This window comes from Natator depressus, chromosome 6, assembly GCF_965152275.1.
Source record: "Natator depressus isolate rNatDep1 chromosome 6, rNatDep2.hap1, whole genome shotgun sequence".
Lineage (NCBI taxonomy): Eukaryota > Metazoa > Chordata > Testudines > Cheloniidae > Natator > Natator depressus.
In genome coordinates this window covers 18,407,660-18,430,565 of record NC_134239.1, presented here as the reverse complement: position 1 = coordinate 18,430,565, position 22,906 = coordinate 18,407,660, and the positions used below count along the sequence as shown (strand labels likewise).

Below are 22,906 nucleotides of genomic sequence, written 5' to 3'. Positions count from 1 at the left end.
TAGCTTTAATAAAATTTTTATATCCTGGCAACTCTGGGTTCAGCTTCGGGCCTGATTTGTGTGGACCTTCTGGGTGCTGTGCACCTCTGTGCAGTGCTTGGTCAAGCTCAATTGGGCCCTGACTGAACCCATCACCTTCAGATGAGGGGTGTGTGTGTATAAGGGAGGCCTTCTGTACTGCCAGCTCTACTCTGTAGACATTGAGCCCTCCTCCGATGGCGTTGGTGCTCAGAGACAGCTGTGGCCAGAGCTTTGCCTGTGGCTGGTGTTTCAGAGAGTACCACCAGGTATCTTGTCTCTGGTCTGATCTTGGGTCACAGGGCTGCCAAGTATTGAATCTCTCTCAGGACACTCAGGCATCAGGCAGCCCTGTCCCACCTGCCCACAGCTCCCTCTGAACATCACAGACATTTGGCAGAGCTGTGGACAAGGGCTGCACTTGTGCATTGTGTCTTCTAGAGACCAGTGTGGCACCGGCTGAGCAAGCAGCCGGTCACCTTCTGTCCTGCTATTCCTTGCTCTGGCTGGGTCCTGGGTAGGAAGGAGCAAAGAGAGGTGGGAGCAGCACAAGCTGGGAGGCCCAGTATTGGTGCCCGGCCCCCACCAATCCCTGCACCAGAAGTGTACACCCTCCCCACCCAACCTACCAGCAGCCACCCTCGTACAGTCACCAGCACCACCCCCTCCCTTCAGCCGTTGCCACCCTCATCCCAGCACCAGCCATCCCAGCACTGACCCAGCAGTCAGCAATGCCCATCTCCAGTAACCCCAGAACTCATCCACCCCATACTCCCAGCCATCCCAAGGTGCCCCAGCACCCAGCCAGCGACTCAGAGAGCCACCAACTTCCCCCAAGCACAGCTGCCAAGTTTTGTACAGCAGTGTGATACCCCTGCCACTGCTTGGGCCAGGATGTGATCCCCACAAGCTGAAGCTTGTTATATGTGAACTTATAAATTACAAATACAAATTATCTCAGTAAGTAACTTGGATAAAATGTGACACATGGAATTGCACAAAACGTGGTAGCTGTGGGTAGATGGAAAGGTGTTTTTGTGCAGTCACTGGGTGCACTTAATTGTTGGGATCACAACTTTATGATGTCCAGAGTTTAGCGTTAATCCTCTAATGTTCTTGTTCCCATTTCAGATAGTTCTTAATAGCCTCATGATGAGCAGAAAGACACTGAGTGACGTCCTCCTGCAGGGACTGGAGGATCTTGAAGAGCAAGACTTCAAAAAATTTAGACACAAATTATCTGAGTTTGCCTTTGATGACAAACCCTCAATCCCCTGGAGTAAACTGGAGAAGGCTGACAGGATAGATGCTGCGAGACTCCTGAAAAAACACTATGGTCAGGAGAGTGCTGTGGACGTAGCTATCAAAATCTTCTCTACCCTCAATCTCAACAACTCTGCCTTGAAACTCGAACAGGGGAAAAAGACAGGTAAAAAAATCCAAAGTGACTCTGACTCCTGAGTTATTTCTCTATGCATATCCCCCATAGCAGCTGTAGCAGGAGAAGCAGCAAACTAATGACACCTAAGAGATTCCACAACCTGAGGGGAGTCAGAGTGAATCAGGGGAAACTGCAGAGCAGGTGAGGCCTGACCTCCCAGATTACACATGCATTTTTAGGAACATAGGAGCTGCCATGCTACCATTGGTCCATCCAGTCCAGTGTTCTGTCTCTGACAGTGGCCCTGGCCAGATACTTCAGAGGAAGGTGCTAGAAACCCTACAGTTATAGGATAATCTGCCCATAGAGTGAGTTTCCTTGTGACCTCAATAGTAAGGCAGGTATGGGGGGAGTTGGGGGAGGGATTAGGTCTTATGCCCTGAAGCACAAGTTTATATCCTTTCCAGAACTCTTGTTCGTTTTTTAAATGTTTACTGCTATAACTAGATAGGCCTATTATCCCTATAAATAATAATTCTTTGTTTAATTCTGCTGAACTTTCAGCCTCAATACACTGTGGCAATAAGTTCCACAGGCTAATTAAGCATTGTGTGGAAAATTTATTTTTATCAGTTTTTAATTTGCCGTCTTTCAAGTTCATTAAATGTCCTCTTGATATTGTATCAGACTGGGAACTTCTATTCCCCCTGTCTTCTATCTTCTCTATACTAGACATTGTTTTGTCATGACTGTTTTCTCATTTGTCTTCTCTCAAAGGCAAAGAGTTCTAGTCTGTTCGGTCTCTTCATTTGAGTTTTTCCTCGCCCCGAATCTTTCTTGCTGTTTTCTCTGAACTTCCTTTGATTCTGCTATGTACTTTTGGAGTTGGGATGAACAGTATTCCTGGTTAGGGCCCACCACTGATTTATGTAATGCCATGTATTTTGTGTATTTTGTCCACCCTATTTCTTATGTAATCTAACATTTTGTCTGGTTTTTGTACCACTGCTACACATTGAGCAGAAGTTGTCTCTGAGCAATCGGCAGTTCATTAGTGAAGCCCAGGTCTTTTTCCTGAGTTGAAGGGGCAACTTGAATTTAATTTGGCTTTTGCGAACCAACTTGAAGATGGGACTTTGCCTTCCCTCCAGCACTTTGATTTCATATGCTACAGGGGAGGTTTTGCCTGTGGTGAGGTAAGTCCGTTTCCAACTAGGTTGGAACTTTTTGACCCTTCTTTTCTTTTTGATATAGTCAAAATAAAATACCCTGTCCCAGTATGACATTCCCATAGAAGCGTTTGTATCATAACAAGGCTTTTGTTCCTGGGCACTCTCCTCTGGCTTCTGTCAAGCAAATGAAAATATGGTTTTGCAAGAGATGCTTTAATTCTACTAAGAATTGTTGGATGACAGTTGCAATTCTTGTGTCTGGAGTAGCAGATTCATGGGGAGGACTCTAGTCATACCTGTCAGAAGCTTGAAAGGGGTGACATTTGTGGATTGTTTGGAATTGATTCCATAGCCAATTAATGCTAGTGGCAGTTTCAGGTCCCAGCCAGTGGTGGGCATTTTCTGAGGCCAATATCTTCATGATAAATATCCTTGTCCGGTTCATGTACTTGACCTATCTGGAGGATTGAGGATGATGTAGAATATGGAGCTTCTGTTTTAGTCCTGGTGTCTTGCACAGCATATGTATCACCTCTGAGATAAAGTGAGATCCTCTGTCTGAGTTTCTGCCAAGGGGCAGACGCCATCTACTGAAAACATGATTGAGTGGTAGTTTGGCTGTTGTATGAGCTGTATCATTGTCCGGTAAACCTTCCTTCCACTCTGAGAACTGGCAGGTTATTGTGAGCATATACGGATTTCATTGGGAGGAACGGGTCTCTGGGCCCACCCCGTCAGTTTGAATGTCTGACATGGGGAAGGAGATTCCCTAGCCCTGTTGGGTGCACGGTGTGTAGGTTGTGCAGGCTGGGAACTTAATGCAGCTGAGGCTTCCCTGGACACAGCTAGCTACTTTCTTACTCCGGTCAGAAGGACTCTGTTTCAGATGATCATACATGGTCTGGGGGCAGGGATGTCCTCAGCCTGTCTCACTATGTGCATGAAGTAGCATAATCCCACTGTAGGGCATGGATACCGCATGCTGGGGAATGTGGTTTCATTCATGGCTGTAGGTCAGGGTTAGTCTGAATAAAAAATCCTCTCTCTTAGATTGAACATAGTCTCTGGTTGTTCATCCTTTTGCCAGTTTCTCAGATGTGATAGGATGGGTAACAGGGTCCTCTATGTATTGATAAAGCTTGGACACCATTAGGTCCTTTTAGATGTGCCTCTGCAAAGTCTTCATAGGCAAAGACCAAGGTGCTTTGAGAGGATCCTGTCTTCAGGAGTGACTACCATGGTTTCTGGTTCCCAGTGCTTAGCTTGCTCTTGGGTAACTATGGTTACTGTAGCTCTAGGAAGAGCTTGGAAATCCAGGGAGTGCAAGTCAGGGCTCTCACCCAGGTTAGCTGATCAGCCATATCATTCCCTGTTTGTCAGGGCCTTTCTTCTTCCAATGGATTCCCAGGTCATTATCCTGAACTGATTGATCCACTGTGGAGATTAGTTTGATGCAAGCATGATCTTTTCCTTGCTGGTTTTTGTATTCATCATAGAATATCAGGGTTGGAAGGGAGCTCAGGAGGTCATCTAGTCCAACCCCCTGCTCAAAGCAGGACCAATCCCCAATTAAATCATCCCAGCCAGGGCTTTGTCAAGCCTGACCTTAAAAACTTCTAAGGAAGGAGATTCTACCACCTCCCTAGGTAACGCATTCCAGTGTGTCACCACCCTCCTAGTGAAAAAGTTTTTCCTAATATCCAACAACCCCCACTGCAACTTGAGACCATTACTCCTTGTTCTGTCATCTTCTACCACTGAGAATAGTCTAGAACCATCCTCTTTGGAACCACCTCTCAGGTAGTTGAAAGCAGCTATCAAATCCCGCCTCATTCTTCTCTTCTGCAGACTAAACAATCCCAGTTCCCTCAGCCTCTCCTCGTAAGTCATGTATTCCAGACCCCTAATCATTTTTGTTGCCCTTCGCCGGACTCTCTCCAATTTTTCCACATCCTTCTTGTAGTGTGGGGTCCAAAACTGGACACAGTACTCCAGATGAGGCCTCACCAATGTCAAATAGAGGGGAATGATCAGGTCCCTCGATCTGCTGGCTATGTCCCTACTTATACATCCCAAAATGCCATTGGCCTTCTTGGCAACAAGGGCACACTGTTGACTCATATCCAGCTTCTCGTCCACTGTCACCCCTAGGCCCTTTTCCGCAGAACTGCTGCTTAGCCATTTGGTTCCTAGTCTGTAGCGGTGCATTGGATTCTTCCGTCCTAAGTTATTCTCTCCCCTCCCCATCATAGAGAATACAGGGGAGAATCAGAACAGCTCACAGGCTCCTGAATGAGATCATCCAGGGCTGACAGAATAGTTATCTCTATACCGGCTGTTTTGCACACTGACTGGATTTAGGACCTAATTTAAATTTCTGGGGTGATCCACAGAATGAAGTCTTACTCCTGCATGCACATCCCCTTCTAGGCAGAAGCCTTGGTCATATGAGAGCTCACCTCTTGGTAAGGGAGGTGTCACAATTCCTGCAGGGTGGGAGTCTCAATGGGTGCAGGATCTGAGGGTCTGATCCAGTAACTCTACGTTGGTGTAGATGAGCGAAACTTGGAGCTTTTCTGATTCTCTTGTTCGGGTTATATCAAGCCTCCAGGTTGTATCCTTCCAGCATCATGCAGTGTGGTCCTGGCACTGGTGATTCTCCCTTCCTTGATTTTCTGCCTTAGTAGTTATTTAAATGAGTGGTGAGTCTCCATGATCATTTCCCCTCCACTGATAATAGGGGTGCTCCAGGGCCCCCACATTATTGTCAGAAAGACTTTCTCACCCTCTGCTGAGTGACCCAGTTCTCTTAATCATGGACCTGTCAGAGTCTCTGCCCATACTGTACTCTGTTTCCAGGATAAACCCCTTGTCTTTCAGAGGTAGATCCAACAAGGGGCTTCCATTTGCCTTTTTTGGCTTTCCTGCTGAGCCCTTTCTAGTTCAGGTTCCCAATCCCATGTTTGTTTGTGTCTCAGCAGTGTGCTGAGGGACTGAAAAATCTCCACTTAATCTTCAGTGAGCCACCAGGAATATTCTCACATGCCCATTAAGAGGAGAAATGTATATGTTGGAGTCAGATATTTCTTCATGGTAATCCTGTCTATTTACAAAGAAAGTACAAAGTCCTGTTTTCTGAATGCAGTAGGAATCAAATAGCAGGAGGGCACTGTCTTTGCTCACAGTTCTAAGCCCCTTTCCAGCCAGCACTTAGCCCAAAAGCTTTCTGTAGGCTTTTTCTCAGGGACACATTCCCAGTGATTCTGTGACAGTCCCCTTGGCTTTCTGCTGCTTGTCTCCCATCTTCTCTATTTTTTCTTGCTGCTTCTGTCACACACAGCTGCACCAATCAATGACCTAGCTTCCGCATTTGTTGTATTAGTCCCAGGGAAAACCTGCTTGGACCACATGGTTCAGCTTCTGCTCAAGGCTTGCCGTACACTTGTGTTTTGGATGGTGCTCCTATTGTTTCAGCCATCTGGTTCCATAAAGGAACTCAGTTGCTTCTTACACTTATCCTGAATGAAAAGTGGCCATTAAACTCACCAGCTTTAATGGAGTTTAATCCAACACATAACAGTATTATAAGTCATTATGTAAATCAATGTTATGTTGCCATTTTGAATACTGTCTGCAGTGCTGGTCAGCCCACCTCAAAAAGAGTATTGTGTAGAGGGTTCAGAAATGGGTGAAAAGAATGACTAGGGAGATGGCAAAACTCTGATATGAAGAGAGGTTGAAAAGATTGGGATTATTTATTTTAGGGCTTGTCTACATGGTGCGTTTAACACACTGTGAAGACAAGCCCTTAGAAAGGAGAGGAATAAGAGGGAACATGGTAAAGTCGATAAGATAGTGAATGGAGTAGGGAAAGTAGATTGGGAGCTTCTGTTCTCCCTGTCTCATAACACAAGATCAAGCGGGCATTTAATGAAACTGAAAGGTGGTAAATTCAAAACTAATAAAAGGAAATACATTTTCCTTGACTGTGTAATTAGACTGTGGAACTTATTGCCAAGAATTTAGTAAGATTCATAGAAAGATGGAATGTTTATATGGATAACAGGAATATCCAGAGTTGTAGTTAATGCTAGAAAATGAGTTTTGGAAGGGATATAAAGCCTCATACTTCCTGGTTTAAATCAATCTCTACTAGGGACCAGGAGGAGCCCTTCATGAAGGGCAGAGGAGCCCACATCAGCTCACTTCATGGTTATTGTACTCTCCTCTGAAACATCTGGATCTGGCCTCCTTTGGAGACAGGAAACTCTTGGTAACATGGGCCTTGGGTCTGATCCACTATGTGCATTCCTGGGTCCTTATGCTTCACTAGGGTGGGTTTCCATTTTCAGAAGGGTGTCTGTTTGACTCCAATAATCTTTCTCAACTTGCTGTTTAGCCACATTGGTTCATTTCTTGCCTTCCTGTTTCCTTTTATTTATGGCCATTCATGCTTTTTTGACTATCATGGTGTGAGGGAGCAAAGCAGAGAAATTGCCATCTGGCACAGTGGGCGTTAAAGAAAATCTTTGGGTTCAGCTAGCCCCACCCCACTATACCTGCTGCCAATGCCAGGCCTGGAGAGGGGGAGAAAAGAAGGGAGCCTGGCTCAGCTGGGGGCTCACTGGCGAGGAGGCAGGAGCTCTCTGTCTGCCTGCCCGAAGCGATGGATCAGTGACCTGCCAGCCAGCACAGCCACTTGAGGCAAGTAAGGGCTCCTCTGCCATGGGGAGGCTGCAAACAAGCCCCAGAACTCAGGGCAATTGGACTAGTGGGGCCATACCCCACACTGAAGAGACTTGTAGGAAGTATCCCAGGGAAGCGGGTCTCAACTCCTCACCAGAAGGGAGACCCATCTCCCCTCTTTAGGGGGTTGATCTACACAGGGCCCTGGGCTGCGACCCAGTAGAGAGGGAGGGTCCTGGTCCCCCTACACCCACACTCTTAGCTGGTCTTTCAGTCTGTAAGGCCAGAGATCTAGCCACTAGGCCAATTGGCCACAGAAGATCCTATCAGAGAGGCTGAAACCAGTCCATCACTGCTCAAAGGTGGTCCAAATGAAATCAGACTCTGTGTCACAATTGTTTTGACTTGGCAGGCATTCAGCCCCCTGAAAATATTGGCGTTTACTCAACTAGACCTAAGGCAATTTCCATAACATGCTTTCTTACTGTATTCATGAGCGAGTTTACAAGGCTGCTATCTGAAAATCTGTACATACCTGAGGCCGTTTTTTCCCTTCAACTGAAATCTGATTTGGAAGAGCAAAGTTGCAGCTATTACTAATAATCTTAATCTGAGACCCAGAGCTGCTGCACATTGTTCACCTGGAACTCCTCAGCCCTGCTTCCTGGGGTTGTACCGCTCGCTAAATCCGCACAGGTGGGAATGGGTATAGAATCATAGAATCATAGAATATCAGGGTTGGAAGGGACCCCAGAAGTTCATCTAGTCCAACCCCCTGCTCGAAGCAGGACCAATTCCCAGTTAAATCATCCCAGCCAGGGCTTTGTCAAGCCTGACCTTAAAAACCTCTAAGGAAGGAGATTCTACCACCTCCCTAGGTAACGCATTCCAGTGTTTCACCACCCTCCTGGTGAAAAAGTTTTTCCTAATATCCAATCTAAACCTCCCCCATTGCAACTTGAGACCATTACTCCTCGTTCTGTCATCTGCTACCATTGAGAACAGTCTAGAGCCATCCTCTTTGGAACCCCCTTTCAGGTAGTTGAAAGCAGCTATCAAATCCCCCCTCATTCTTCTCTTCTGCAGACTAAACAATCCCAGCTCCCTCAGCCTCTCTTCATAAGTCATGTGCTCTAGACCCCTAATCATTTTTGTTGCCCTTCGCTGGACTCTCTCCAATTTATCCACATCCTTCTTGTAGTGTGGGGCCCAAAACTGGACACAGTACTCCAGATGAGGCCTCACCAGTGTCGAATAGAGGGGAACGATCACGTCCCTCGATCTGCTCGCTATGCCCCTACTTATACATCCCAAAATGCCATTGGCCTTCTTGGCAACAAGGGCACACTGCTGACTCATATCCAGCTTCTCGTCCACTGTCACCCCTAGGTCCTTTTCCGCAGAACTGCTGCCTAGCCATTCGGTCCCTAGTCTGTAGCGGTGCATTGGATTCTTCCATCCTAAGTGCAGGACCCTGCACTTATCCTTATTGAACCTCATCAGATTCAGGCACCCTGAAGAAGAAGGAGAAGTTACCTATCAGTAACTAGTTCCCTCTGCGAATTCACACTCCCCACCCACCTCACTTCTTTAGAGTCTTAGGTTAAGTATTCCTGAATTAGTGGAAGAGCGGTGGGGAACACTCCCCGCTTTATGCCCTAGGAACCCTGCATGAGGGAGGGAGAGAGAGAGAGAGAGGAGTGGCCCCAGTGAATATTGCTCTTTAGAGGATTTTGGAAGCTCACAGCACAGTTCCTTTGCAGGAATCAAGTCTGAATACGCAGGGGCAACACGCTTGAACAACCCCCAGTTACTGTTCAATAACTTCTCTTTAAGCACCTGAAAACAGGGGCTAAGGATGAAAATTCTATCGCATCCAGAAAGAATAGCATTGTGTTAGCCACGCAACATTCCAGGAGGATGTGTTGTTAGGAGCACACTAATGGGCCTGATTGTAAACTGCTTTATGCTTTGTGTAGCCATTAATCTCTGTGTAAAATGAGCACTCAGTGGAGGTCCAACACTACATTCAGTAAAAGCTGAGTGGAGATTTCTGATTTGGGAGCTATTTGTAACCCCTTTGCACTCACTGGGCTCAGTCCTCAGCTGTGCTAGAGCAGCACCTGGTGCAGCTGATGGCGGGAAGACAAAGGTGGTTTTACAATAGCTCATTCTGGCAGCGGAGCCACAAGGATCCATTCAGGCAGCTGGCAAGGCACACGCTCTTTCCCCAGCCACGCCCCCAACACAGCTCCTACGCTGATGTGCAGTGGGGTACTGCTGGTTACATCGGCCTTCCCTGTCCCTCTCCCTAAGGATTCCCCCATGCACTGGAAATCCCCAGGAGGCTGCTTACAATGGCTCTGTGGTCCTCCGGTATCCTCAAAGAGGCACAAATAAGACATATCAAGGCTGATGATGTGCTGCGCTTTGCACAGGTATAAATGGCTACACAAGGTGTAGGACAGTGGTGAATCAGGCTCCCTGTTTTCAGGTATTAAAAATTTCTATGAAATATTATTTGTGGATTAAATTCCTCATGCTGTGTGACAGCCCAAAAATAAGTTTTAGGAAGTATCATAATAAATTTACCCTCTTGAGCTGCTTACCTGTGGGGAGAAAATGGTCTATTAAAAAAAATTCTGTCCTGCTTATTATATATAAAGAAGGCTTGAGTGTTTTGAAGTTTGACATAAAATGACGGTATCAGAGGAAAAACACCCCCTCCCCCAGGCTGGCTGCTGCCGGCTACGGACTGCTGCAGTGTTTCCCCAAGGCTTGGGGTGAAGTGTGCTCCACCTCCCCACCCTGCCAAGGATCCCTTATCCCTGCCCCCACTGCACCCTGGGAGGCAGAGATAAAGGATCCCTGGAGTTTGTGGGGAAGTTTTGGGACTGCTCCCACTCATCGCCCTCACAGGGCACGCTGCCCAGGCTTCTCTAAACATGCAGCCCCAGGGAGGGCAGTAGGGGCCTGGGAGCAAGGGTCAGAGAGTAGAGTGGGACCAAGTGGCTGCCCTGCAGGGAAGGGGAGCAGTAGAGTTCCCAGCTCAGCACAGCCAGAGGAGGGAGAAAGCCGAACATCCTGGCAGCTGGGAGCCATCTCCCACCTCTCAGCTTTGTTCCTGGCAAGCTCTGCACAGCAGCAAGGAAGAGCTGGAGCCAAAGCCGCCGCCACCACCACCATAGGAGTGTGATGGGGTGCACACTGGTGCACCTGCTGGAGGCCTCAGGATCCTGCCACTCTTGTCCCAGGAAAGGAGTAGTAGAGGAGTCCTCCAAGCAGCCTAGAGTGGCTTCAGGGGACACAGCCAATCAAGGCACAGGAAGGCCATCTAAAAAGGACCTGCAAAGCCAGAGACCGGCAGTTCCTTGCTGGAGCCAGAGGACTGGCCAAAGGGAACTGCAGCACCATGGACAGATCAGTGCCAGCTGGGACTGGGGGAGTGAGAGAGCTCCTGGCTGGCAGCTTAGTTAAAGGGACACAGCGGCGTGTGGCAGCTATTCTTAGGGTCGCTAGGCTGGGACTTGGAGTAATGGGCGGACTTGGGTGCCCCCCATAGGCCACTGGGAAAGTGGCCTATAATTGGATAGCCATAACTCTCAAGAAAGGGATTTGAACTACGTAGTGGCCTGGCTGAAGACGTGGGACCAGAAGGGCCCAGAGAGGACATATCTATTGCTGCCAGGGAGAAGCCCTGGGGCTACAGCCTGATACCAGGGCTGGAGCTATTTAAAGACTGAAGAAGCACCCGACCAGAAGGGGCACTCGTGAGAGGTCAGTGCCAGGCCGTTACAAGGAGGCTGTGGGAAAGGTTTGTGGCTGGTTCCCACTTACCATCCTGACAGTGCCACAGCTGGGGCACCCCTGCACACGCAGCCCCTGAGGGCTAGAGAGCAAGGGCCAGAGAGCACAGTGGGAGCAAGCAACTGCCATGCAGCAAGGAGGAGCTGGAGCTGCCACCATTGAGGGAGGCAGTGGGGGAATTTTGGGGGCTGACTCCCACTCAGTCCCCTGACAGTGCATGCAGCCCAGGCAGCCCTGCACATGCAGCCCCAGAGGGGCTGGGGGCAAGGGCCAGAGAGTGGAGTAGGGACCAGGCAGCTGCCCTGCAGGGAGCGGGAGCAGTAGGGTTCCCAGCTCAGCATGGCCAGGAGAGGGAAGACTCCCAACATCCCAGTGGCTGGGAGCTGCTTCCTGCCTGGCAGCTTTGCCCCTTGGTTCGGGGAAGCTCTGTGCAGCAGCTAGGAGGAGCCAGAGCAGGAGCTGCTGCCACTGGGAGAGGAGCAGGGATCGTGTTTGGCCAGGCAGTCATGGAGCTTCTGGCTGCTGGGCTGGCTGCCTGCAGCGCTGCTCCTCTGCCACCAGGATCTCTGGGATACACCCAGAGGGCTTCCAGGACCCAAGTCAAGCCAGGGCTACGTGCACACAGGAAAGCAATAGGGCTTGGATCCTAGGTCCCAGCTTAACACGGGCTCAAACCCTCCAGGCCTGCAAGGTCCTGGGACCCTAGATCTGAGGCCTAGGTTAGCACAATTGGTGCATGGACACAAGGGAGGTTAGACTGAGCCCAGGCTTACATTGCTGTGTAGACATACCGTACGTGGCTACTGCAGTGGTTTTAAAAAAAAGAATATTGCTTCTGGTGGACGTTTTGAACAAGTCACTGAACTAGTGTCGCCAAAGAAATTCTCTTTGCCTGCCTCAATCGTGGGTTTACTGGGGAGCTTAATATTGCAGAGACCCCTGAACGAATGACTTGTCCCAACGTCCTGAACTGCGTGATACTCTGTGATTTTTGTTACACTAACATTCATGTGAAATTTCTCTTTCAGCTTTGGGTCCTCGGCAAACATGTGAAAGATCAGCAAATGGTATGTGACATTCCAATAAGGAATTGCATTGCATGATTACCAGTGATTACCAGCATTAGGCTAGATCAGCCAGACATTTGGTTTACTAGTAGAAATAATGAGACTGCACTCTGAGATGTTACTTAAAAGATTACACCGGTTACGTAGGGTTGGATGGAAGATGAGGAAATGCATGGGGAGATCTCCAGGAAAGAATCAGGGGCTGCAGAACATGGTGCTGGTGAGGAGGTGGAGCTCTTGTCTTAGAGGCAGAACTGACCCAGTGCAGCACCATGATGCTGGAAGACACTCTCCTGCTAGGGACGCCATCTTTTAAATGAGTCAAAATAACTAGAGGTCAACATTTATGGTCACTGAAGGTGCTATGGGACTTTTTTAAACCTCTGGGCCTTGGACAAATTTTAGGTTATATTTAGTTATATTCTTTGCACCTAAATTCCCATTACTCTTTCAGTTATACAATGTCATTCTCCATCACTTCATGCCCCACTTTGTTACAAAGTGCCACTGTGCACTGTTAATACCAGACAGGTTTCACCCTAGAGGTGGCTGCATTTCAGTAACTGATGAAGTGATTCTTATATATATGCACGGAAGGGCTGAGCCTACACTTATCTCTCACATCACTGATTTCAATGGGACCACTGATGTGAGTAAGGACTGGGCCCAGAGTTAATTTACATGGGGACACTTTATGATGCAAGGGGCACTATAAACTTACAGTACCAGTATTATTATTTAAATAGCTTTATTGTATCATTACAGTAATATCTAATGCTGCTTGTCACTAACTCAGCTTACAGAGGGAAGTACAGAGAACATATAAAAAACAAATACAGCTCAATAAAAGACATGAACGCTCATCTTGGTGAGAATGTGAAGCTAAATGAGAGATACACAAAGCTGATCCTTGGAAAGGGACATCATCACAAAAAGCAGAGAGAACATGAAATAATAGCCTTGGGATGGAGACATGCAGAAATTATGACTAAGCATGCTAGTCCTATCACCATAGGTGATTTATTTGACTCTGATGAAGATGGACAGTCACCACATATTGTCGTGCTGCAGGGAGTTGCAGGGATTGGAAAAACACTGACAGCACAAAAGATCATGTTGGACTGGGCAAATGGAGAACTGTATCAGAGCAGGTTTGATTATGTTTTCTACATAAATTGCAGGGAAATTAACTTGGTCAGTGAGCAGGGAAGTGTTGAAGATTTAATTTTAAAAAATTGTCCTGATCCAAATGCACCAACTAAAGAGATTCTGATGAATCCAGAAAAACTCCTGTTCATAATTGATGGTTTTGATGAACTGAAATTTTCCTTTGATCAATTAACAAGTAGTCAGTGCTCTGATCCCTGTGAAAAGCAGCCAGTGAAAATCATACTGAGCAGTTTATTTAGGAAAAAAGTGCTTCTCAAATCTTACTTAATAATTACTACAAGACCAGTTGCCCTGGAGGAACTTGGGCGGTGTTTGAAAGATGAACGTTATGCAGAGATCCTGGGATTTTCTGAAAATGAGAGAGAAGAATATTTCCACAAGTTCTTTCGGAATGAAGAACAAGCAACAAAAGCCTTTAGCTTTGTAAAAGAGAATGACATGCTCTTCACCATGTGCTTTGTTCCCCTTGTGTGTTGGATCATCTGCAAGGTTCTGAAACAACAGATGGAAGAAGGTGAAGATCTTGCACAAATTTCCAATACAATCACTGGAGTGTACATGAACTATCTCTTCTGTTTAATAGAGGGTGACACCAGCACTTCAAAGCAACGGGTAAAAGGTAACTTAAAGGGACTTTGCTCCTTGGCTGCAGATGGAATCTGGAGGCAGAAAATACTATTTGAGGAAGAAGATGTCAAGAAATATGGCTTAGATAAACCTGATTCCCTCTTCCTGAATGAGAACATGTTTCAGAAAGGCATTGGGAAGGAGTGTGTTTACAGCTTCATTCACTTGAGTTTTCAAGAGTTTTTTGCAGCTTTGTTTTACGTATTGGAGAAAGAAGAAACAGTGGAAAATTCAGAAACTGCTATACAACCTGTGGAAAAATTGTTTGAAAAGTGTGAAGAACCTAGGAATCATTTAATGTTAACAGTGCGATTCCTGTTTGGTCTCTTAAACAAAAAGAGAATGGAGGAGATGGAGAAAAAACTTAGTTGCAAAATTTCACCCCAAATTAAAAATAATTTACTAACATGGGTTAAAGAAAAACTCTCTCTGGCATTGTTCAACTATAAGTTTTCTTATGACGCATCAATTTTCTATTTTGAGTATTTTTACTGTTTCTATGAAATTCAAGAAACAGAATTTGTGCAGAGTGCAATGAATCATTTCACTGAGCTAAACTTAAGTGATCATACCTTTACCAAAATGGATCAAATTGTTCTTCAGTTCTGTATAAAGAATTGCTGTAACCTGGAGTCAGTTGATCTAGGCACCTGTACGTTTCTAACTGAAGACCTGAATGAAGATTCCCCAGGACCAAGCAAGCGGCCATGTTGGTGAGTGTTATCTAAGCTCTAAAAATGCCTGCGTAATTTATTTTTTAATCTTTTTTCTTTTTTAAACATTGATCCCCCCCTCCCCCCCCCGGGTTTTCATACCTCACAAATGGCCAAATGACCCAGCATAAAATTGAGTCAATTTAGGGACAGCCATTTAAGACTGGGAAGGACCATGCCCCATCCTCCCCCAAACCTTAAAAGCATGGAAATAAGAAGTTAAGAGGAAAGACTTGTGTGCTCCTTTCTACCTTCATGTTGCATAAACATTGTCAGTAAGGCTGCAGTGCTCCATTTGGCTTTCACCTCCATCTCCAGTAGCTACCAAAAGCAATATGTACCCCAACTTCATCACACTTACAGTCCAGTGCAAAACCCTATGGAATGCTAGAGTGTGGAGCTGGGAGGAATGAGATATGAAAAGATTGTGGGTGGCTGAGATCTTTTTAGAGATGGAATGGGTGTTCCGGAGGCAGCTATAGAAGGGGAGGGTGGGAAAGGAGAGGGGTGGGCATGAGGTTAGGAAGGATGGCTGCAGAGAGGCCAAGGTTGGTAGCGGGGAGGGAGACAGAGAGGGTGAGGATCGAGGGAGGGCCCTGGTTAGGGCAGATATCATCAGAGGTCAGGAGGCAGCTATGGATATTGGACCTATATCTGTCTGGGCTGGTGGGAGGTGAGGGAGGATTGGATGGAGTCGATGGAACAGGTGGGAACTGTAGAGGGGTGAGGGAACACAAGGAGGGGGAAATGAGGCCACTGAAGGGAGAGGAGGACAGCTGCTGTGATGAAGGTATGGGGGGTGATGAGAACTGTGGATGATTGACACAATTACAAACAACAGCAACAACAAAATCTCAGAAGAAATTTAGCTACAAAGCTCTAACAAGTCTCTACAGAGCTTGTGCAAATGGAGATTTTTCAGAGGCTTATAATTTGACTATATTTGGGTGGATTTTCATGGGAACAGCAAAAGGCACGGCCCTGACACAAAGACCACCCCCCACCCTTGCCAAATTTCAAGTCCCTGCTCCAAAACATGGGGAAGCTAGAACTTCTGAGGGAAAAGGTTACCAAAAAATTTTAACATGGATAAAACAACCTAATTCTCAGAAATGGCTGAACCATTTTTGCAGAAACTTTCAGACTATTTAGCCTGATGGAAACACCAGGCATGGAAAATTTCAGCCCAAATGGTTAAAATTTGGCAAAGTTATAAGCACTGGAAAACAGGGACATGTCCAGCAATCCTAATAACAGGAGTTGCTATCAGCTCTGCACATAATAATCTTTGTGTAAGCACTGTCTGTTATAATGTATAGATACGGTGCCTTGCACACTAGAACTCTAATCCTGGCTGGGGCCTCTAGGGGCTACTGTACTACAAATAATCAATGATAATAACTTTGGTTCTGTGCACCAGATCCCAGCTAGGGGAATCCACTGAACTGTTTTGACTTCTTTCATCTTTTTGTTGTTTTTTACTGGAGAGTAGCAAAAAAATTACTTTTTGACCTAGGGTGAAGATCTCTATTTTTAGTGCCCTAATCCAGGAACCTCTTGTTCAATTCACTTCCAATCTGATAGAAAAATTCAGTCTCCACCACAAACCTAAGCGGACTACTCAGCTAGTGTTTGGCATCCACTTCCCCTTTGGGGAAGGAATATTTAAGTTGTTCAGGGTAAATGTTGGATCTCCCATGTGGCTTGAGCCCTGGGTATGTGCCAGAGACAGTAATTTGCACATATGCAATGGGTCTGGGGCTTTTTGCAAACCAGAGTGTTTGCAGGCAGCCTGATGTTTAGCTCAATTTTGTATTTCCTAGTTTTCAGATTGTGACAGGACATGTAGGCCCCTTGCTGGCAAGGAGGAGATTAATGAGAGCCTGTGGTACTAGTTAGCTCCACCCTACGACAGCTGCAGCAGATGTCAGGTGTGGAGCGGGCAGATAAAAGGAGACAACCTAGCTCTGTTGGGTGCTGTCCAAGAAGGAGAGCAGAGCCCTGCTTCTCCCTCTGTGAGGGAAGCCTGGTTACATCCAGGAGGCTGAGGCAGCAGCAGCTTTCCAGTTGGACGAGCTTCCCATGGATGGGATGACCGAGCACTGGGGGATTGACCAAAGGACTGGCTATAAATGGGCAGGGTCCTGCCGAAGACTTGTGGGGCGACCCTATTAAGAGTTTTTTGGTTTTTGCTTCTTTTGGGACTTTAATACCTCGGAAGACAGGGACTGAAAAGTGCCTTAGCCAGAGGGCTAAAGCACCACGGCAAAGGACCTCACAAGAGGCAGTGGCTGATCACTGGAGACCCTGAGGCAGGGTGCAGAGTGCTCTGGCGGGCCATGGGGCTGCTGTGGAGCAAACCCTGACACACAGAGGATTAAGGTAAGCCACTCTCCACATTCTGCAAGGGTACAAGGCAGAGCTGGGCAACCTTAACTCTGCATTAACAAAGTTTTTGGGCAGCTCATATCAGTTATACATAGGTACTGTTTGTCTGTGGAGCATTTTATAACATTTTAATCTTAACAGTAAATCTGTGCACCAAGCCAAATGTGCCAATGCATCTGCCACTGCCCAGATGCCAACACTCAGTCTGAGGGATTTTCTCACCAAGTGCCACTATAGTATGGGGCAAACTTCCTAAGCCTGGGAAACAGGATCCCAGGAGTTCAAACCTCACCTCTAAGTGCTGCTTATATTCTATTCCCATGCAATTCATTACCCTTTTCATTGACCAAACCATGAGCCCCAACCTTAGAAGGCAGTTCCCAAAGACCTGCTGAACACACCCCATTGTTTGAAGAAACTGGCAGAGAGATTATGCAGGGTTACTGCCGGGACAGACCCCAGCTCTCTAACATCATAAACCCCAATTTCATTCACTGAAGCATACTGCCTCTCATGTTCGCTACACCAGTTTTGCTTATCCTATCTCTAACCACGATAAACCACATTCCTCACCCTGAGTGAGGGATAGAATCCAGGATTCCTGATCAACAATAGTCTACTGCTGATTAGTAAATATTTGAGTAACCCTCTGTGAAATTGTTTGTCAAGACCTCCTCCAGTGGCCGGTCTACAAGAGGGCTAGCTCCTCTAGCTCCCTTCTCCACTGATTCTGGTGATCTGCTGTGTGGTGGCCATGGTCTGAACACTGCTTGGGAACCACAGGCTAGGGTTTGGGAACCATGACCCTCAGATCACCCACGCCCCTAGTGTGCCCCGCCCCAGGCAGTAGTGGTCTGAGTTTTCCAGTGTGGTTTCTGTGGAAGGTGTTTACCAGGTCAGTGGTGTGAACACCCTGCACCAGTTGCCAGAAGTATATGTAAAACCAGGTGTATTCGGAGGGAACCGGTTAAGTCAACTTGAAAGATGACTGCGTTTATTTGCCAGGGAACTTGGTGGGGCCAAGGAACTGGTAGTCCAATTAGGAGATGGCCTGTCCATGTGTGGGTATTTTGTTGAGAACTATACCCTCTGGCCTACCAAAAGAGGGGCTCCTCCAGTCATTGACAGTCAGCATAATGTTTGTAGCTCTCCTTGGCATTCTCCAGGTGAACTTTAGGTCATCTTGGGTTTGGCATTGCTGTTGTATCCAGTCAAGGGCTGCTGGGTTGTAGGAAGCTGTGAATAGCTCGGGTAGAACTCAGGATAAAACCCATAGCCCAAGAAAAAAGGGGTTTTGCCTTATAGAGGTATGTTCTGCATAATTGTACGTGAACTCTGCCTGAGGTAGCATCAAGGGCCAGTTGTTCCGGTGGAATTTTGTGTAGCATTGAAGATACTGTTCCAGGATCTGGTTAGTTCTTTCCATTTGATCTTTTGTTTGGGAATGGTAGGTGAAGGAGAGAGAGAAGCAGATGCTTGGAATCCAGAGAGCTCCTCACCGGTGTGGGAGATAAATTACACACTGCGGTCAGGGTTGATGTGCTCTAGGAAGACATGAAGGTAGACAATTTTATCCACCCAGAGCCAGGCAAGTGGAGGAGGAGGTTGGCCCAGGGCAGATGATGAAGAGTGCCATCTTTGTGAGGTGGTCCATTACTGTCAGAATGGTCATGAACCCACTGGACTCAGTGATTCTACTACAAAAATACAGGAGAACTGTCCAGAGGCTGGATGGAGTCTTGAGGGGTTGAATGAGTCTGAAGCGTTTATTGTGCAGTACCTTGGAGTGGGCCCATGCATTTCAAGAGACCCATAGACCTGTGCTCTGGCCTGCATACAAGGATACCAGAAGAGACAAGAGACTGGGCACACAGTTTTAAAGTGACCAAAATATCCTGCCAGTGGGGAGTTATGACATACTTGTAGAGTTGTAGTTCTTGGAGGCGGCGGGGAACATGTATATGCCCCTTCATTTAGCTACCCTGTCTTGGACTTTGTGGAGTTCCTTACTTATGGCTCCTGCTCATCAGGAGGGATCCCATGGGCTGTATGAGGGTGAGCAGGTCTTGGTGGGAAGCCATGCCCAGAAAGTTATGAGGTTTAAGGATGCAGGAGATTTTAGGGTTTGAGTCCTTCAGGTCAGCATAATATTCTCCCTTTTGGGACAGAGCATCAGCCATGCTATTTTTGGTTCCTGGATGATAGGAGATTAGGAAATCAAAGCACAGAAGGAATGAGGCCTACCTATATTGTCATTGATTGAGGACTTTCGACCTATGCAGATATTCTAGGTTCTTATGATGGTGTATGCCTGAATAGGGTATCAGGCCCCTTACAGATAGTGATGCCACTCTTCAAAGGCAAACTTATTTGCCATGAATTCTTTGTCTGAAATGTTGTAATTTTGCTCTGTGGGTGAGAATTTCCTGGAGGAAAAGGCACATGGATGTAGCAATTGTTGAGGACTGTGCTTTTGGGTTACCACCACTGCAATTGCCAATTTGGAAGCATCCACTTCAATTATGAAGGTTTGGTGGCGTCCGGGCGGACCAATATGGGAGTGGTGGTAAACATGAGTTTTACTTCCTCAAAGGCCTGTTGGGCCTCGGGAAACCAGAGGAACCTGGTGTTTTTTTAGTGCAGGACAGTAAGACGGGTGATCAGGATGAACAGCCAATAGAAGCTTGCAAACCACAGGAAATGTTGTAGTTCACAGCAGCATCATGGAACGTTCCACTTGAGGCCTCCCTTTACCTTGCACAGGTCCATTTTAATACCAGTGAGATGTAGGATGAACCTAAAGATTTCTATGGAGGACTGATCCAAGGCACGCTTTTCTAGCTTAGCATAGAGGCCATGTTAGCGCAGTCTCTTCAGGATGGAACAGACGTGCATGGTGTGTTGTTTGGTGTTGTCCGAAAAAATAAGTGTTATCCAGGTGTTCTACCATATATTGATCCAGTATGTCCCAAAGTATGTCAGTAATAAAATGTTGGAACATTGTGGATGCCTTTGTCAAATCAAAGAGCATCACGAGATACTTGAAGCGACCATAATGAGTTGGAAAGACAGTCTTCCATTCATCCCCAGCTCTAACACATACTAGGTTGTACATCCCCTGGAAATCTAGCTTTGTGTATACTCAAGCGGTGCTCACATGGTCCATTAGCTTGGGGATTAGTGGTAATGGGTATCCGTTTCTAATGGTGACCTGATTCAGGGCCCAATAGTCCACACATAGTTGTAGGCTTCCATTTTTTTCTTTTCTTTTCTTTTCTTTTTTTTTTTTTTAAAACAAAGAGGGTGGATCTCCAACAGGTCAGGTGGACTTACAAATAAAGCTTACTGGAAGGCATCCGAATTGGATAGCACCAGATTTCAGGGTTTCAACGGGGGAGAAGCCCATCTAATGCCTGCCCAGTCAGCAGGATGATTACCAGGCCTACCTTGGCCTGGTCAGAAGCGTATGTCTGTGGCAGAAGCAAGAACAAGAGGCAGCATTGATTCATGAAGGCTCAGAACTTGGGGCTGCTCCCATCAAAGTGTTTGGGCAGTGGGATAGTAGGACCAAGCTCAGGTGACAGTGCAGGTGGACGGGCCCAGAGCACAGCATTCTCTGTGTGGAGTTGATGGTCTTACTCTAGCAACTCCTGATTCTCAGCAGCCAGCTGCACCTTTTGTGCCTGCAATACTCAGTTGTCCGCCTAGAGATGGATCACCTGCTTGTGCAGGGCTGATGCCCTCTGAGGTACAGGGGACTCTGCTGGGTCCATCGTATGCTGGGCCCACCCAGAGGAGTTCCAGTGGTGTGAGCAAGCTATAAGGACAAGGACATGGGTGGTCATGCCTAATGGTTGGAGTCAGGAGCCAGGGTTGGACGTGGAGATAGAGTGAGGAGTCAAGCCAAGAGTCAAAGGTGGAGTCAGAATCAAAAGTTAAGCCAAGGGTTAAAGCTGGAATCAGAGTCAGGGGATGAGCCAGGGGTCAAACTGGAATCAGAATTAGGCATCAAGCCAAGGGTCGAAGCCAGAGTCAGGGATAGAGCAGAGGATCAGGAACTTCGGAGTGTGGATGTTTCAGCATGGGCAACTGGTCAGGCTAGCCACCCAAGTTCAAGCCGGCCTGACCCCCTAGGTGCAAACACAGGTGGCTAGCTTAAGCCACCGCTCATGCTGCAATGTCCACACTGCTATTTTTAGCACACTAGCTTGAGCAGAGCTAGTACAAGTCTGTCTGCCAGGGCTGGGAAACACACCTCCCAGTTGCAGTGTAAACATAGCCTTTGGTGTTTATAACCAAAACTAGCTCCTCAAATTCAAATTGGAAACCAGTAGGTAACCAATGGAAATTGTGGAGAACCCAGTGACATGTGCTGCCCCTGGGAAGCACTACTTAAGAGGCAGACTACTGCATTGTGCACTAGCCTAAGTTTCTGGATTGACCTAAGGTGTAGCCTCAAATAAAGCACACTGCAGTAATCCAGTTCTGGGGTGAGAAAGGCATGGATTATGGTTGTGAGGTCCACATCCGACTGAAATGGATACAATCTCCTTGCAGTTGCAGCTGGTAAAAAGCATTCTTGGACATTATTGCCATCTGATCTTTCGGTGGCAGCTGAAGATCCAGTACATTCCCAGATTTAACGTTTCATGTTTGCAATCAAAGGGTGAGATCTGCCGCATCATATCATCGAGTTGCTTCTCCCAGTCTGAGCATTACCTCAGTCTTAGCCAGATTACGCTTCAGACATATTGCTTTCATCCAGGCCTGGGCTCTATTCCCACGTTTACCACCTTCCTGCTGGGTGACTTTAACCCAAGTCACTTCACCTCTCTGTGCCTCAGTTTCTCATTCTCTACAAGTAGAATAATGGCATTTGCCTCCTTGAGATCTACTGATAAAAAGTGCTATGTAAGAGCTAGACGTTATTTGTTACCTGTGCACAGGAACATCTGCACTGCACACCTAAATGATAATTAAGCTACTTAAATGACCATTAACAACATTTCTATTCTGTTAAAAAAAACTAGAAAATTAAATGGGAAAAAACATTGTTAACTCAGAGTTAAGGCTGCCCGGTGGTATCTTTGCCTTTCCAGAACATTAGGTTCAGCAAATCTCAAACTTGTGAATACCCAGGAAATGCAGTTAAGGTACATGCCCATGCAAACTTATGTGTATCCTCTTTGAGCCCTGCCCCAGTAAATCCTTAACACATGCTCACACTCTGCCTTTGCTCTGTACTGAACAGGAGCTCCCTACACCTTCCCTCTTATACATGAGCTTACTTCACAGAAACACCACAATTACTAACTTTTACATCTTCAAGCCTGTTTTACAACATCACCCTTATGCACGCAATACCATCAAACACTGTACTTTCACTTACCTTTCATTAAACCTACAGAACACACTCATCTGCTACCTAACTAGTGATTATCCCCATGGTAAGAAGACCCCTGTGCCATGCTAGTGAAATAGCCTACACAACACAAAACTGAAATGAGGCATACTGGATCTCCCAAGGTTCATATTCACCTGTTTCCTTTGGTTACTCACACAGGGGTCAGGAAGAGAGGCTCACCCCCCACCCACCTAGAAGGCCAGAGCCTCACAGATCACCTCATATCACAGTCACAGCTCTTTCAACCTGCACTAACTATCTCCATCATAATTCAATACAGCTACACCCAATCTAACAAGTGAATGCAGCTGGAGTGCATGGAGATAATTCCTAGTGGCTATTGCCAGCCTCAGAGAAGGTAGATTTATGGTTGTGTGGATGTGTACCTTCACTATGCATTTCCTGGTTTACACAAGCTTGAGTTTTGCTGACTTCAATGTTCTAGAAGAGCACAAGTCATCGCTGAGCAACCT

At 46.7% G+C, this 22,906-nt stretch overlaps 1 protein-coding gene across 1 annotated transcript in view; it reads left to right on the top strand.

Moving 5' to 3' along the window:
* The first annotated feature begins 215 nt into the window (after positions 1-215).
* The window catches only part of LOC141989733 (NACHT, LRR and PYD domains-containing protein 3-like), a 137,247-nt gene continuing 114,556 nt past the window's right edge, over positions 216-22,906 (top strand). Inside the window, exons 1-4 of the mRNA XM_074956658.1 lie at positions 216-287; positions 1,150-1,447; positions 12,093-12,131; positions 12,928-14,641. Of these exons, the coding sequence (XP_074812759.1) occupies positions 216-287; positions 1,150-1,447; positions 12,093-12,131; positions 12,928-14,641 (2,123 nt within the window). The remainder of the gene's footprint in view (positions 288-1,149; positions 1,448-12,092; positions 12,132-12,927; positions 14,642-22,906) is intronic.